Here is a 17,152-nt window from a genome sequence, read left to right on the forward strand (position 1 = left end):
CAGGGAGTGCTGGTAGCCTTCTTCCAGCACCACTCCACAGCTGCTTTGAGCTGTGCAGCCTGTTGTCCAGAGATGTTGGTCAGCACTAGCTTAGGTCGAGGACAGTTTTCTGGGAGAGGGAGAAAAGAGTTCTTTGAGGAGAGTGGCTGAAGAGCTAATCAGCTTAGTCCATACCATAGTTTATTTTAAATCTTCCTTTAGCTTTCATACACAAGTGCCATAAGCCAGACTTAAAAATAGCTTAGTTTCTCTCTGACTGAAAAAGAAAAATAAAGGTCAGATGTGTTGGTTGGTTGCAGTCTGTACATTAGTAACAAATCATCTGCCCCTTTTCCCTGCTTATGTTTCTGCTTGCCAACTTTCCATTTCTCCTCAGCATATGGTGAGTGTGATGGCTCTGTGAAAAGCCTTTTGCTCGTGTTTCTAATGGCTTCCAGATGCTGACAGGGCCTGTCCATGGAGAGCTCTGACAGCACTGGCTGCTTAAGCTCAGACACCTTGGAGTGCCTGTCTGGATGTGGCTGTAGGGAGGGGTTAGGGATATTCTATAGGAACTGAGGATTTCTTGTGTGATCCCTGAGTTGTTACTGGTAAGCCTGTAAATAATTGATTTCCTCCCCCCTTTTTAATTTTTTCCATCCTGGTTTCCAAGAATCCAAAAGCAGCACAGAGAGGGGGTTGTTCTGATTGCAGGTAGGTCTGCTTGTTTGAATTTATGCTGTTCTGCAGACACTCATTTAAACAACCCAACACATAAATAAAGCCCCCAAGTAGATTCCATAAACAGTTCCTGCCTTGTTCCCATTTGCAGATTGCCCAAGCAAGTCCTTCTTGCTCAGCCACCAGCTGTGCCTTGGTGCTCTCAGTGGAGAGACTCAGTTTCTGCAGAGGTTTTGTGTCAGTTGATGACACCTCACACAAGTTGTTATTTCTTTGTCATTGTTCTGCTACACTCTTCTGAAAGGGAGTAATATTGAGAGCAGCTTTGCAGTGTAAAGGAGTCATGAGGTTGGAGTATCTGATTTGCAGTTGATAGCTTTTTTAATTCCTTTCTTTTTTATCAGTGAAGTGGAAATTTAAACTGAGTGTTTTGTAGCAGTGTCATGGGCCATCCATTGTGATAGTTGAGTATCAATTCATCATTAAAATTATTTGTGAAATAAGGCAGTGAAATGGAAGCAGTGGTGGTGATATGTGACTTTTCCACTTATGATGGGTACATTTAGGTATGTCTGAGGTCTGAGATTTCCTAGATTTCACACTGTGATAATTATTTTTGCTGTTGTTGGGGTTTTTTGTTCAGCTTCTTATGAAATCTTGCACAGTAAAGAAACATTTTGGGAAGGGGTTATTTTTGTTTGGTTATTTTTTCTGTCCCCTCTCCCTTTGCTATTTTTGAGTATCTGTTATAGAAAAGGTAAGAATGTGACAAAAGCAAACTCAACATCTTTAGAATATATGTAGAACATTACTATGCTCAGTTCTTCAGATTGTTTGCAGTTAAATCACGGAATAATGGGAACTAATTATTCACATATTCTAAACTTGCAGATCTAAGGAATTCTGTTTAATAATAACTTATGTAAGCTGGATAACTTTTATACAGGGAAAACCTTTTTGTTTCACTTGAGAATGGTGAACTGCTGAAGAATTTATCATCCAGTGTGAAGCTTTGACTATCTTTCTTTAGCTCTCCACTGAGGCTGAATTGTGTTAGTTGTGTTCTGTTGACTCTGTGGCCAGATTCATTTTTTATACTGCTCTTCTAGCAATGGGATTTACATTGTACCTGTGATACAAGACTGGATCTCTGTTCCCACACTACAATCTGCCTGCTTGTTTACAAGTTCTTTGTATTGATGCCCTGGTCCACATGAAGCCTTTGTCCCTTGTTGTGGAGATGTCAGTGTGTAAAGATCTGTGAGTTCAGTGTGTGGTGCTTTCCCAGCACTCACCCAGCTCTGACTCTGCTGCTGTTTAAAGAGAAAGTGTTCTTATTTCACCAGTACATCTCTTAACATTTCAGGTGTTACTTTTTATCTGAGATGTTTTCCACATAATTAATTCCTCATCCAGATCTTATGTGAATATTGCATCTACTTCCTTTTGTGATTTCATTTATTATTATTAGGAGGAAAGAAATCCTCCTTTCATAGGAATTGTTACCATCCAAGCCTAAACCACAGGAAATGAACCTTTAAGGATGTGAGAATGTCCCCTAAGAGACAGCTAGCTGGTGGTGGAGTGTTTTCTTCTGATTTGGGTATTACATTTATATTGTTCCCCTGATTTTTCAGAAGAAAAACAGGGGCTGAGGGTGCATTTTAATCTGGCTGTCTGTTATGATGGACTAAAATGCAAGATTAGTCACCAGAATGAAACAGTCTTTAAATGACTTGCCCTCTTTTGGATGCCTTTCTGTTAGACATTTGTGGTAATTCATAGCATCATTTTTTACTGTTTGTAAAAGGCTTTGTTCATGGCAGAAAAAATGTTCTGTTACTTAGACTGGTAAACAATCTTAAGTCCTTTCAGTCAGGGAAACCTGTTTAACTTCCCTAATATATTTTCAGTGACTATGAACATTGCATTTAGAAGTGAGGTTTGTTAATCAGCAGGACAACCTGAACAAAAATCCTACTTATTCAGCTGGGTGTAACCAGAATAAATAATCAGAGAATGAGTATCAGTAATGCTTTGTGCTGTTCCCAGACTTCAGGCACCATTTGCCACTGAGATGGTTTGTGTGTGAACTTTGTTGGATATCAGCTGACTTGGAGAACGAGTCAGCTGCCAAGAGTGAAAAAAATCATAAATTGCTGGGACACCTCTGCTTCAGCTACATTTGCATTTGAGGTTTGGGGTTTGGGGTTCTGTTGAATGTGGTGATGCTTGGGCTAGCAGATGGAGGAACTGGTTATTCTTGGCAGATTTTAGTGATGATTTTACCCTGGTGGTGCTTGTATTGTGCCTTTTTTTTTTTCTTGAGTAGTGCTCAGATAAGTCTTCATCTCTGTATTTTCCATCTTTCAGTGTTCCTACAAACATTGTTAATCTACCTCATCAGTCTTCCTTTCCTGAAGGTAGCACAGACAAGGGACAGTTTGGCCCTTTTTACAGCTGCCAGATACCAGTTGAATGTGTTCCTAAAATTAGAAGGGAGCTGGGAATATGATACCTTGTTCTGTCAAAAATAGCTTTTCATTCTTCCTCTTGTCATTTTATCACTAATTACTCATAACCACTCTGAGAAGATATGTTATGTTAGCAGATTGCTGCCTCTGTTTTGTCCTGCTCGCTGCTTCCCTTCCACAGTCTTCAACTTTTAAGGATTCTCTGCCTTCCTAAGGGCTGATGTACAGTCAGCTCCTCCTTGCTTCAGGATACTTGTAGTTGTTTATAAAGAGCTCTTAAAAATTTTATTTTCTTCCCTCTATCCCCTTCTTTTCAGCCTTGCATAGTTTGTCTTTACTGACCTCTTCTTGGGGAATTGGGATTCTTCTTGGAGCCCATCAGTGCTGTTTCTGAAGCACCATCACAGATCAGCACAATATGCACAAATAAAACCAGAACCACTTCCACTCTAGAGATTATATTCCATTGTGAAGTAGTTCCAAAATATTTGTTGTTAGACTGAGGAATTGGGGACTGTTGGAATCCTGTATTTTACATGCCATAGGTAATTTTTTTGAGCAGATGTAACTTGTTTTTTCACTGCCTTAAAACAGTGTTCCCCTTCCCCCAGCAGAGCTGCCACAATGTGGTTTCAAGTGGGGAGTTGATAAGGGTTATCATTTCTAACCACTCTTTAAACCTGGCATGAAGTCAGGACCCACCTCAGACAAGTATGATAGTTCAGAGCTTTGCAACAAGAGGCTTTGAAAGTCTCTGAAATGCCACCATGTGGTGTATTATTCACCTCTAACTTCATAATTTAGTTTGTTTATTTTAGATTTAACTGTGCGTGTTGAAAGAGTGGGGTGCATGATAGCTGGGAGGACAGGATTCCTGCCACACAGGTGTGGTTAGTAGAAAAATCTGCAGGATACAGGAAGCCTTTGAATCACAGACCTGTGGAAGAGTGAGACATCCCTTGTTTAACTCGTGGCTCAGCAGGATTGCTTGGCTTTGGCTGAGCCATGTCATAAAATGCCAATCCCAGGAATTTCTACCCCTGTTGTGTTAGTGTTGGTTCACAACTGAGCAGGGAATGACTGCTTTAGTGGAAGTCATGGCCTTCAAAACAAATTATTTAACCTCTCTGGTCTTAACTCTTTCATGTTTGGACCTTGGTGCCTGTTGGCATCCCTGGCAGTCTCATTCCAGCCTCCTGTACTGGGCCAGGGTGGGACTGGCTCAGGAAAGAAGAGTTCTGGGCTGGTGGCTGTTACTCAGCCAATGCTAAACCAATGTATTCATTTCCCCCTTTGTTTCCCCAGCTTTCAGTTGGGTTGAATTTTGTCTGCCATCTGGGTGAACCTCACAGCCACTTGAAAGAAGAGTGGCAGGGATTGTTTCACCATCTTGACTTGGTACCTTCAGCAGGTTAAACAATAAATACAGGGGAAACCTGTGTTTATTATTTATACTGTCTTTCTTCTCCTGGCAGAGCCTTAATAAATCTGCCTTGCTAATTGTCAGCTAGTGTTAGAGATGAGTGCTCAGTCCAAGTTCATTGGAGAAAGTCTTGCAGCTTTTTGAGGAAAGAAATACTTCCTTTTTATTCAAGTATACTGCTTGTGCAGTGAGGACCATGGGCTAATTGCTTTTCCCTCCTTCTGCCCTGCCTTTATTTGGCACACAGCAGTGCTTCCCAAGTGCTGGGTGCTTTCCATGGAGATGATCTTTGCTCCTGGGGTTCCTGAAGCTGAAGAGTGTAGTCCAGGTCTGCGTGAGTTCTGTTGCTGTGTTCTCCTCTGTTCTACTCAATAGTTCTTCAGTCCTGCCCTGGAAAAGCCAAATAGATGCAAATCCTGGAATTTCAGCATTAGCCACTTGCTGTCAAAAGGCAGGTCTGTTCTGAAGGTTTTCTGCTGGGTTCACAAGGATTTTTGTGGGTTTGCTCATACAAAGTAGCTTTAAACTACACAAAAAAACTTTTCTTACGTTGTCTTTTTGGCAGCTTCTCTGAGTATCATGTTTGTTCTGGAGAAACATCTTTTGACTCAAAGAATTGCTTCTCATATGGGTGGATTCTCCTTCTGGGACAAACTGAACAACACAGCCATCAATGTCTCCCCGAAAGAATTGCTTCTCATATGGGTGGATTCTCCTTCTGGGACAAACTGAACACAGCCATCAATGTCTCCCCTACTTCTGTGACTCTGTAATGCTTAGAGCAGCCTCACTAAGAGGTCTCTTTGTTTCAGTTTAGGTCAGGCAGATGTTGTCACTCCTGTGAAATAACTTTTCTCATTGTTTTTCAGATGATTTCTTCCCAGTGACAATATATAATTCTTCCTGACTGAGTCACTGCATTTGAGATCTTTTATATCTTAGAGTTAAATTTTAATTAAGAAGTGCAGTCATCATTTTGGTTTTCCATCTATTTTCGAAGGGCAAGTCTTTTATTGACAGAAACAAAAACCAAATTACTTTTTTTTTTTAAATATACAGATTTAAAATGCAGTTTTGAAAACATCTGCACTGCAGAGTCCACCACCCAAGTTGTCTGAGGGGCCAGAAGTGAATGCTGTCTTGTTTGGATGTCACTGTGCTGAAGCAGCTACATGTTGGTGTTCACTCTGAAGTGCTTGGGAGCTGGGCAGGGACCCAAAAAGCTTTGTGTCTTTGAGCTTAATCCTAGCACAGTCATGGTGCTGTAAGACCTAGAGGAAAAAATCCTGGGAGTACTGCTGGTTGTGTGTGGAACCAGCATCCTTTGACATGAGAGCTTTTTACCAAATCCTTCATTCCTCTGCTGAGGCCAGGGAGGGCAGGGAGTGGATCAAACAGGCAGAGCTGATGGTGGGGCTGATTCAGGCACATTTTCTAAAGCAGCCAGTGCTGGGCAGGGCTGAGGTGCAGGAGGAGTCTGGAAAAATTTGGTGCTATGGTAACTGCCAAGGCTGCTGGTGAGTGGAAACAAGACTGTTCTGACTGAATCACCAGCATGTGTCTGCTGGTTTATTTTTGCCAGTCTGCTCTGTTTGGAATTGATCTAATGATGCAGCATTTCTGAAGCTTCAGTTAGGTGTGGGGGACAGGTCCAAGTATTCAGTGTTCACTGCTGAGAAGATGGTTTTAGGAGGTCACTTTAGCTAAGCTCTGCAGATTACCTATGATGGATATAAATGTATTATTATCCCCAATTTTTTTTTCCAGTTTGACATTGGAATGCTGACATTCCTGTGCATCCTTTATTTTTTTAATTTTTTTTTTTAAGAGGCTCTTTGAATCTCTCAAAAAGGAGCTCCAGTTAAGGGATACCCCACAGGGAGTCTGTCCACATCATTATGGTCTGAAACCAGGGGTGATAACAGGCAGGCCATAGAGGTTTATGTTGAATGATATTCAATTTAATAAGTCATTCATTATTAAAACAAACAAACAAACAAAAGGACAGTAGTTTGCTCTTGATGATGCCCACAAATACTGTTTAACTGGTATTGCATTTGTTGCATACACAAAACTGATTTGGAACATTTGGAATTGATGAAGTGAGAAGCTGTTCTACATCAAGAAGTTCAGAAAGCATCTGGTGCTTTTTGGGGGTGGTGGAGTTGAAAATTTAAATTTTTTTTCCTCCCAATTTTCAAGAGAATAGAGTGGGTTTTTTTTTTTTTCACTGAGGCTTTATTGATCTTAAAGCTCATTTCATCCATTACTTCTGGTGCATAAATTGATTGTAGATGATAAAAGCAAAGTAGCACTTTCTAAAACAAAGCCTAGCAGTCAAGTCTGTGACAATTTGAAGTTCTGGATATAAGCTGTGGGCTGTGAAGTTAAAATTCAGCATGGTGAGGGAGTCTGTTTTTATTTTAGGTTGTCTGCAAATTCTGTCTACAGTTCTACAGCCATTATGGTCTTATTTTTAAAGTTTGTCTTGAGCTTTAAATGGGAGCAGAAGTTGAAGAGCAAAAAACTGTGAACCAGGAAGGTTTGTGGTCATGTTCCTTTTTTTTTTTTAGCAACATATTTCCATGATGTTTTGTATCTAGATTAAAGTGTAATCTTAAATTTAGAATTTGTGGAGTTGTAGTGCTTGCTTTTTATAAAAATACAAGCTTCCAGTCTCAATTTAAAACTATGTTGTCTGAAAATGGAAACATACTATTGTATAAATTTTGTCTTTGGTTACGTGCATCAGATTTAGCTGTACACAAAAGAGGGGGATGAATCTGCACAGAAAATGATGAAGTTAAACAGGATAAGCTGAAGTGGGTGATGACCTGTTTTATCTGAGTTTGACAACTAGGTTATTTCCTCTAATTTCCAGTGTTTTCCTTGGTGTTGCCACCCTTATGGTGCAACAGAGTGCAGAGAGACCCAGCAAGGGCCGGGGACAAAGGGCAGCCCTGGAAGTGCTGCAGCTGGCATTGTGCTGAAGCTGTGCCAAGGCTGTGTGCAGAGGTGTCCTCTCTGTGCAGTTCCAGGTCTGTTCATGTCAGCAGCAGCAGGTGTAGAGGCAGAGGAGCAGACAAGCACCCGCAGGCAACACGGAGGGATGGAGTTGGCCCCTGGCCCTGTGCCAGCAGAGTTGTGCTGTGTGCTACTGAAAGGAAGGAATCTGACACCACCACATGACAAAGTGGCCACAGTTGTACAGTGCTTTACCTTCAGCTGAGCCAAATGGATCAGGACATAAGAAACATTCCCTGTGCCAAGAGGCACGTCCTGTTCTTTGAACACAGTTTGTCACAGCCAGCAAATTCAGGAGGTCTGGTGAAGATGGTGGGGATGGTTCTGCCAGAGAAGCAGAATGGTCTGCTCCTGGACAGGTCTTTGCTAAGTGTTTCAGACCTGCCAGTGTCAGGATGAGCTCTCTGGTGTTACTGCTTCAGGCTTGGATGGTGCTTTTACACTGAGTTGAAGCAGTTGGGTTCTTTGAATCACAGCTCCCCTCAGGCTTGAGCAGTTGGCAGAGGTGGCACTGAGGTTGTCACTGCTCTCATGGAGCTGGGGGCAGTTGTGGCTGTGGACTGGGATCGGCTTTGCTTGCACACATAGCTGGAAAAAAACACATAGCAAAACCCTCCATGTAGTAGGGAAATCTCTGTAGCAGCAGAACACTCCAGACTCAGGTGAAATGCAGAAATTGAATAATAACTCTCTTATCTGCCGCACACATAGCTGGAAAAAAACACATAGCAAAACCCTCCATGTAGTAAGGAAATCTCAGCAAAACACTCCAGACTCAGTAGAAATACAGAAATTGAATAAGAACTCTCTTATCTGCCAGTGCACTAAGAAGGTGGCAAGGAAGAGCTGGAGTAATCCCTGCAGATGTAGGAGAAAGTAATCCATATTGTGCCTGGAAGGCTGTAAAAATATCCCCAAATTCAGTTTATTAGAGATGCATGTATGTCAGATGACACTGTGAGGCTGAATTTTTAGATGCCATAAATGCCTGCTGTGGAGAGGCTCTTGTGAGTCAGGGAGCTCATGAGGTGTAACTTCTGACTCGTGCTCTGAGCAGTGCAGAAAATGTTTATAGCAAAGGTGTGTTTAGAAATTGCTCTTCAGCACTGACCATGATCACTCATCTTTGGTATCCTTTGAGAAGTGCTATAAAGGCCCCCAGACCCTGCCACTTCAGTATTCATCCAAAAAACCCATCACCCAACAGCAAAAAAAGCCAGAAAACAAACCTTGTCAATTGAATAAGCTTGTTTAAGAATAGGTAATGAAATCAGAAGGGTGAATACTTTGAGATGGTACAGAGACTGTTTAAGAAGACATTTTATTGGAGGATCAGAGGGCTGATCAAAACAGCTGACAAAATTAGGCATAGGGATGAGGCAATAGGGATACACACCCCAGGAGCTTAATTTTTATTCAATGAGAAAAATGGAAAGAGCAAACTTTTAAGCTTAAAAAAGCAATAAGGTTGACCAAAATTAGTTAGAGGCTAGAGGTCTGAAGGGATATTTTTCTGAAAGGGTTATTTTTCCTTCCCAGCACATCAGGGATGGGAAGCAAGCTGGAGTCTCTAAAATCAGGAGATAATGCAGGAGAACTTTTTATGAAGAACTCTGAAAACAGGAATGTTTAGAGGCTCACATATGCCACTTTTTTGCTTTTAAAGGAGTCTCATTCTGAAGTAGTTAATACAGCAACAGTGTTGTTTGTTAATCAAATTCGTGGTTGTTGTTTTTGTTTTTAAACCATAATCTGGTTCCTTTTGGAGGATTAATTCAACAACCCATAAACAAAGGAACACATCATTGGGGTTATCTTGTCTTCATTCAAGAGCTCTAAAGAATGAAATAGCTGAGCCATGGACTATGGAGTGTGACATTTAAAAAGTCTTGATTACAGACAAGAGATGCGTGTCTGTGGGTTTTTCCCCCCACAAGGGATCCAGAGGAATGAGATCACAATCACATAGTGCTTCCTCTAAAGTCTCTTCCATCCTTGAGATCTCTACACCAGAGCAGAACCTTCCTTGTTGGATTTCTGGAGGTGAACACGAGTTCAGGAGCTGAAGGGCTCAGGTGTGCCGGGCTGTCCCCACAGCATGTGCAGGGGGGGAGTTCAGGGTTGTGCTGGCCATCAGCAGCCAGTCTTCCCTGGATGATCTCATCTCCTTGGCCCCTCAGAAGACAGCTGGGTTGAGCTGGTATGATCACATCAGGCCCTGTGTGTGCCTCAGGGAGTTGTGTTTTCTCACCGTGGTCCATATCCTGCTCTATGCACTGCAAGCCAAGAGTTTGCTGCCTCTTTGCTCTTTCTGTTGGTCTCAGGAGGAAGGGTCTGCATCCTCTGGCAGCTGGTGCGCTTCAGAAACAGAGCATCTCTTCTGAAAGAAGAGATTGGCTTATTTTAAAGCAATGTACAGCTGGACTTCAAGGGTTTGAAATGCAGAAAGTCATGCTGCCAAAACGTGGAGTGTACGAGAGAGTCGGTCCTGTTTGCAAAGAGGTAACAAGTGATGGGGCAAGAGGACATGGCCAGAGGTTGCACCAGGGAGGTTTAGGTTGGATAGCAGGAGAAATTTCTTCATGGAGAGGTTTGTCAAGCACTGGAATTGGCTGCCCAGGGAAGTGCTGGAGTCACTGTCCCTGCAGGGATTGAAAAGATGAGTAGCTGTGGCACTTGGGGACGTGGTTCAGTGGTGAGCTTGGCAGTTTTGGTCACTAGTTGGAGTTGACAATCTTAAAGGTATTTTTCCACCAAAACAATACTATTTTGTACTAGCAAAATAATTGTAGGCCAAGATTTTATAAACTTGTAGATCTCTTAAGGATTAAAATTTCAGTGTAAACAAGAAATAATCAGTTATTGCCATTTTCAGCTAACAGTGACTGAGATTGGCAAGTTAAGGACAGGGCACAGTTTCTGCAGGGGACTTAAACACATAACTTGAAGAAATAAAACTTTGGGCTGAAATTCTGAAATCATATTTTCATACCTGGTTAATGTTTTATGGAGCAGGAAGCCACAGGAGGAAAACTGATGGAGTGAAGGAATAGCAGGAGACTGCCTGTAGCCTGCTTGGATTCTTACTTTTACAGGAACAAGAGCCCAGCAGTTAATTTCAAAGCTCAGTAACCTAAAAATATGGGAGTGTGTTGAGAAAAAAAACCAAAAACCTGAGTTGTACTACCAGAGGATATTAAGAAAATTACAGACCATGCAAATTAACAGAAAGAGAAGACACAAAATGGGAATGTGCATAAGTATTGCAGTAAGGAAGAGGAGACTGTGAAGGCTGGATAGGTGCACAGTGCTGCCTTACTGTGCTGCTGGATAGGTGCACAGTGGTTTTTATGAGGGTGGAATAAACAATCAGACTTTATACAAAAAATGGCCTCTGAGCTGCCACTTGGAGAGCAGGGTCAAGCTGTGTCCCACTTCATGGAAAAGTGAGTTCAGTTCTCATCTGCAGTCAAAGCATAAATGGAATAATGGAGTTCAGGAGGGGGAGGAATAGAAAGCAAAGCAGAGAACATTGTTATGCTGTTATCTGTAATAATCACCTTGGTCTTGTGTTGTGTGATGCTGGTGGCTCTGGTTATTCCCTGCTTCTCAAAGAAGTTACAGAATGGAAGTGTAGCAGGAGCACTGAGGCAGAGATGAGCTTCCCTGAGAAGAGCTGAGCAGACTCTGATTAACCAGCCTTAGACCTTTTAAACAGCCAGAAACCTTTGGGGAGGGGGTGTAAATCAGGACTTCAAAATCCTTGAGAAAGTTGTCAGGGAAATGCTTTTCCTCTCTCTTCCAATTGTAAAAATGCAAGTACAAATGAAAAATAGGTTGGGCAGGAATTGAATGGGGGAGCTGTGGGATGTTGCCTTTTCAAAGAGTTTACAAAGGTTCAGAAAGTGAGATTGTGTAAAATACGTGCTGAACAATGAAAGGGTGTTCTTGGGAAGTACAACTGAGTGCTCTGTCCTCTGCATCCACTGTCAGCTATTTTTGGAGACAGTACATCAGGCTAGACAGACATCTGTCCTCATATACTATGTCTGCACTTAGGTGTTTTTTACTGTCTTGTTAATCACCTATATAAATAGGTTTTTCTGATATGTGCGTAAAAATATTTCAAATATCAAATTGAGAATTAAACTGCTGATTGTTTTCTAGTTCTTTTCCTACCAATTAAGAGCTAAAGAGCTGTAATTGTACATTGGAAAGCTGTCAGTTACTAGAGGAGATTGATGTTTTATCTGGGATTCAATATAATACATAAGTAATGGAAAATATTTAGTAATTTTGTCATTCTTCCGTAATTTTTGTGTGGATTTGGTTTATTTTAGTGCTATATTTCTGCTGCAGGGAATCTTCTGCTGTGACCATTCTTTTGCTTGACTGATATTTTGTTTGGTTTTTTTGAAGGTACATGGGAATAGGACTTTCTGCTCAAGGAGTCAACATGAACAGACTTCCTGGTAAGTCACTGCTAAGGTTTGTTTTGACCTACAATCTGTGTTAAATGTTCATTTGAAATAAAGATTTTCCTTTATATAGATGTATTAGTGAATGTGTCTTTCTATTAATAAAATTGCATTACTATAATTGTCTTATATCTGGAAGCTTCAACCTGTTGAATGTTATCTTAATTGAGTTACTGGTGTTGTCAATGCAGCCATGATGATTTCAGCAGATAATAGAAATTAAAAGTAAGCTAGTAGGTAATGGGCAAGATGATGAGCTTTCAGACAGGCAAACTCTTCTTTGTGTCTGAAAAGTAAGTAGGAAAATAATTTTGCATTTAATCTGTATACTCCACTTGACAAATTTACATGAAAGAATCTGAAAATGACAGGATAATTGGCCTGTTGTATTGTCCCTATTCTTTCCTTCTTCCCACTGAAAGACTACAAAAATGTGATAGAGTGGTATTTCCAGTTAATATTGTTGCTTCTTTTGTTTGAAATGTGTGTTTTTAGGTTTGCTGCTAAGCTGGTCGAGTGGCTTCTTTTTAGAAATAAATAATTGGTAATCCTTCTTTGACAATATCCAATTTATTGAGCAAAATAACAGTTTCTAGATATGTGTTGACGTAGTGATTTCTTTGCCAGAAATTCCTTCAGCTGGGCTTGAAATTGGAAGTTTGTATTTGGTAGAAAGCAAATGTTCTCCAGATGCCAAAGTGAATGACAGCTGGTCAGTGGTGGGGGCTTTTTTGACCTTGGGTGTTACTTCTGGTGAAGTTGTTTTAAAGGTGAAATCTGTGCTCAGCCCTTATGGTACCTGGAAAGGAGAATATTTTGTGAATGTCCTAACAAAAAAAAAAGATCTGTCTTGGGGAGAATGGTTTGAGTGACACCCGTGCTTCAAAGAATTTGCATCTTCAATCTGTATTTGTTAGTAATTTATTGTTATGACAACTGTACCAGTCAGTCCTACACTTCCTCAGTCCTCCTGATCCAGGTGGGTTGTGTTCAAGGCCAAGCATGGATCTAGCCCCACCATCTCCTTCCAGGGTTGAAGTACTTGGAAAAGGGGTTGTTTGGTGGGTAATGGAGCCTGCTGTGTTCAAGAAATGGCTCTATGGCATGTGTGATGGAAAGATGGGGGGAATGGCTTGTAGGCTTGGCCTTGCTGGTGGTTGGTTGGATTGTGCTGCATTGAGAATTCCCCTGGGGTTATAGCACAGGTACATCCAGCTGTGATGGTGTGTGCTGAATGTCCCAGGTGTGCTATCCTGAAACTGAACAGACAGTGTAATTTATTCTCTTTTTTTTTTTTTTTCCCCTCTTTGGTGACTAAAAATTACCCAAACCACCTGAAACTGAACAGACAGTGTAATTTATTCTCTTTTTTTTTCTTCCCCCTTTGGTGACTAAAAATTACCCAAACCATTTCTGATAAATGGCTTTAAACCCCAGGAGTCACATGGGCAGCACTTCTGGCCAGTTTGAGTGCCTGTACACCACTGTCATTTCTAGAGTGCATGTCACGAATGTGGAATTCTTTTCTCTCAGTGAAATAAAGCATAAAGTGAACTTGAGACTTGAGATTGTACAATTAATTGCTAAATAAGCACTAATTTGATCCCATGAACCTGTTGTTTGTTTGATCACACGCAGATTATGCTGCCAAGAGTCATTCTGTGGTCATTGTTACGTTGCTCTCCCATCATCTGTGTAAGATTAACTGCATGGCTCTGTATTACAGCTCAGTAATTATCATCCTGGCTTTTGGAGAATGAGTGATGTTTTTAATAGATATATTTTTTTGGTATATTGTTCAAGTAACTGAAGTGAGAAACATTTCCAGGCTTAACTGTTATCAGGTCCTTCACAGCACAGAGTAAGTGAGAGCTCACAAAGAAGTGACAGACTTTGGAGTCTTGACTTGGCTTCATGTCAGAGTGTAATTTTAACTTTTTGTGACCTGAAACCCTGCCAGGTTTGTCTCCTTAGACCCTTTCTCAGTCACTTATGCTTTAACAGATCGATTTTCACTCAGTGTGCTGCCAGGGAAGTGTGTAACCACTGCAAATGGTGGTTGGGAGCCCAGAGCCTGGTACAGGAGCCAAAGTTCTTGTTCCCAGTTTCACTGGGGATCCTTGGTGGCACCCTGGGAGTCCTAATTCAAAGAACAGTGTTGCTGCTGGGTTCTGTCTCAAACGCCTTTTCCTTCCACAAGGACAAACACTTTGGCTATATCCAGTTCCAAGTCAGGGCATTTGTGCTTTATTGCCCAATTTATTTTGGCTTAAACCCAGCTGGGTGCTGGTGGGGGTAGTGCTGAGCTTTCTCTGAAGATTATAGATGTGATTGGAGCCACATGAACTGAGTTCCCTTAACTACCCCTGTCTGCATTGAGAATAGAGATTGCTTTTAATGGGAGAGTTCCCTGTCCATGTTCTACTCAGGGTTTCTTTGTGCTGTGCTTTGAAATTCAGTCAGCAGGTCTGAAATAATTGTGGGATTATTATTAACTACCAACTTTTGTGACCCTGACATATCTTGATTTTAAAAAATAAAATTACAGACGTTAAGAACATTTACTAATAAGCATTCTGCTCTAAACCAGTGGCTTTTAGTGAAATGTCTGCTCACTTCTTTCCCCACGTTCAGCTTTTTTTCACGTGCACTCAGCATTTTGGTATTTGAGGATGAAGTTACATGTTGCAGCTGAACTGATTCCATGTCATCAAAGGGGAGAAACCTGACCCTTCCCTCCTCTCCACCCCATCTGCACAGCCACTCTTCTTCCCTGGTGCAAGCCTTTGGCTCGGGCAGTTGTCACCTTGGCCAGGCAGGATCCTGCCTGCCTCTGCTGTGCTGGGCCTGTGGTGGGCTGGTTCCTCCAGGAACCATGGAGCAATGCTCTTAATTGTGCATCCTGCATGTGACAGATCAGCATCCTTTTTTATTTTGTTACTATTGTTTAGGCCTCAGTCCAGTAAGTTTTCCTGAGCCCTGCTGAAAATGTGTTGGTAGTTTGCTGCGGGTTTCACCAAACCTTCATAAAATGAGATGATGATAAGTGTCCTGTCCTTAACCTGGATGAGATTGCACACTGGGAATGAGTCTCCCTGTCTATGATATTCTGCATTAATTCAAGTTTTCATGCTGTTGAGAAATAACATTTCATTTGTTTGAGCTCTTTGAGGCCAACCCAGCAGGAACATAGAGCCAGGCAGATAGGGAAGGAGGGATGAATCTCTGAGGTAGCAGCAAGTTCTTAATTCAGCCTAAGATGTTGTGAAACCACACCTTCAGGCATACCCTGCTTCAGTGTCTTAAACAGCACAGATAGGAGCTGACCAATCACTTTTAGAGACTTTAAACACCCTCTGGTTAATAAATGACCTGCCCTGCTATGCAGCATTGTACATGCTGAAGGGAGTGCCAGCTTTCACTCACCATTCTTTGGTTTTCAGAAACGTAGGTAATTTTTTCAGCTTGCTTTTCAAACAAAAAGATACTGCTTGGCTTATTCACCATCTGCCTGCTCCAAACTCTCTGTTAAAACAAAAAGGTTTCAAACTCAAGAATGTTTTACAGACTTGAATTAGTGTACAGCCAGATAAATCAGGAGAATTTGGTGTACAGAGTCCTGCTCCCTATTGGGGTTTGGCTTCTGGGTCTGTAGTGCTGTGAGCCAGGTCAGCAAAACTGGAAACTTTTTGCCCAGGTGTCCTGAGTCTTTTGTTCAGTAAAAGGTCCTTGTGAGTGACCCATTTATCTAGACATAAAGATAAAATAGAAATTAATTCCCCCTGCTCTCCTTCTCTGTGAAAGCCATCCTTTGTGCTCCATAAACCAGTGTGTGGATTGAACTTTCCATTTTAGCTTTGTTTGGAGATCCTTTCCTTTGAATTTTCTTGCTGATAGGTTTCTGTTGACACTTGTAGGTAGGACTTTATTTCTTCTCAGCTTATCTTACATGCTGTCAGAGGAGATGCAAGCAGGGAGAGCAAGACTCTTGAGGACTCTGTCCTCCTGTTCCTTTCTTTGAGAGGAAAAAATTGCTTGTTTCTTCCTTGGGGATGTTCCCAGGGGGTTTTCATGTTGGTGTGCTCCCCTCTGGGAGCAACCAGAGAAGGGAGGCTGGGTAGGTGTTGTATCATAAAATCATAATGTCCCACGCTGGAAGGTATTCACAAGGATCATTGAGTCCAACTCCTCGTCCTGCACAAGTGAAATTCTCATGGGGAGATATTATTCCTCATCAGAGTTGGAGATGGGTTTCTGCAGAGGCTCTGTATTTAGGTTTTCAAACCTCAATTCCACAAGGATCTGGCAGCCTCATGTAACTCTAAAGTTAATCCTGCTAGAAGTGGGAAGTTCTGCTAAAGTCTTCCAGATTTTCCTTCGAGCCAGTTTTGGTTTGGTGTTGGTGTGGGGTTTTTTTGATGTTGGCTTTTTGTTATTTTTTTTGTTGGTTTTTTGGTTAGTTGGTTGGGTTTTGTTTGTTTGGCCGGGGGGGAGGGGTTTGTTTTTTTGTTTTGTTTCTTCTGTTTATGCCATGGAATCTTTCTACTTCAAATGTGTTTAAGGAAATTTTCAATTTATGCTTTGGCTTGTCGCTTTCTTTGACTCCACTGACGAACAAAGGACCTGTGCTAAAGGACTCAGTGGTAAATGTAGTAATTATAGAAGCTGAGACCTCACCAAATCATCTGATCTGAAGTGGATTCAATTAGCATTAGTCCTGCCTGACAGGTGTGTGTCTAAACCAGTCTTTCATTATTTTTCTGGCAGCTTCTTCCAACACTGTCCTTGTGTTGGAAACTTTCCCTGATGACAAAGCTGAATATCCCATGTAGTCTGAGTCTATTCTTGGGTCACGTGGAGGTGGAAAATAATTAATTTCTTTCCTCTTCTTAGCTCTATACATTACAATCTCTATCACTGTTTTGTGATCTTCTCTCCAAATCATACACTCCTGACTCTTCACCCTTCCCTCTTTGTCAGATTTTCTTGATTTATGATAACTTTTGTAGACATTTTCTGAACATTTAGTCACTGGATGTATCACAAGCACCAGTATCTTTCTTTTTATAGTAAAAGAAAACATTAAAATTCAG

General features: G+C 41.4%; 1 protein-coding gene across 5 annotated transcripts in view; it reads left to right on the plus strand.

Moving 5' to 3' along the window:
• Nucleotides 1-17,152, plus strand: part of RANBP10 (RAN binding protein 10) — a 74,671-nt gene that overhangs the window by 5,983 nt on the left and 51,536 nt on the right. For all 5 annotated transcript variants that reach the window (XM_039721243.1, XM_039721242.1, XM_039721244.1 and 2 more), the window contains exon 3: nt 12,001-12,053. In XM_039721243.1, coding sequence (XP_039577177.1) covers nt 12,001-12,053 — 53 coding nt within the window. The remainder of the gene's footprint in view (nt 1-12,000; nt 12,054-17,152) is intronic.

Source organism: Passer montanus, unplaced genomic scaffold, assembly GCF_014805655.1.
Source record: "Passer montanus isolate IOZ18808 unplaced genomic scaffold, ASM1480565v1 scaffold45, whole genome shotgun sequence".
Taxonomy (NCBI): Eukaryota; Metazoa; Chordata; class Aves; order Passeriformes; family Passeridae; genus Passer; species Passer montanus.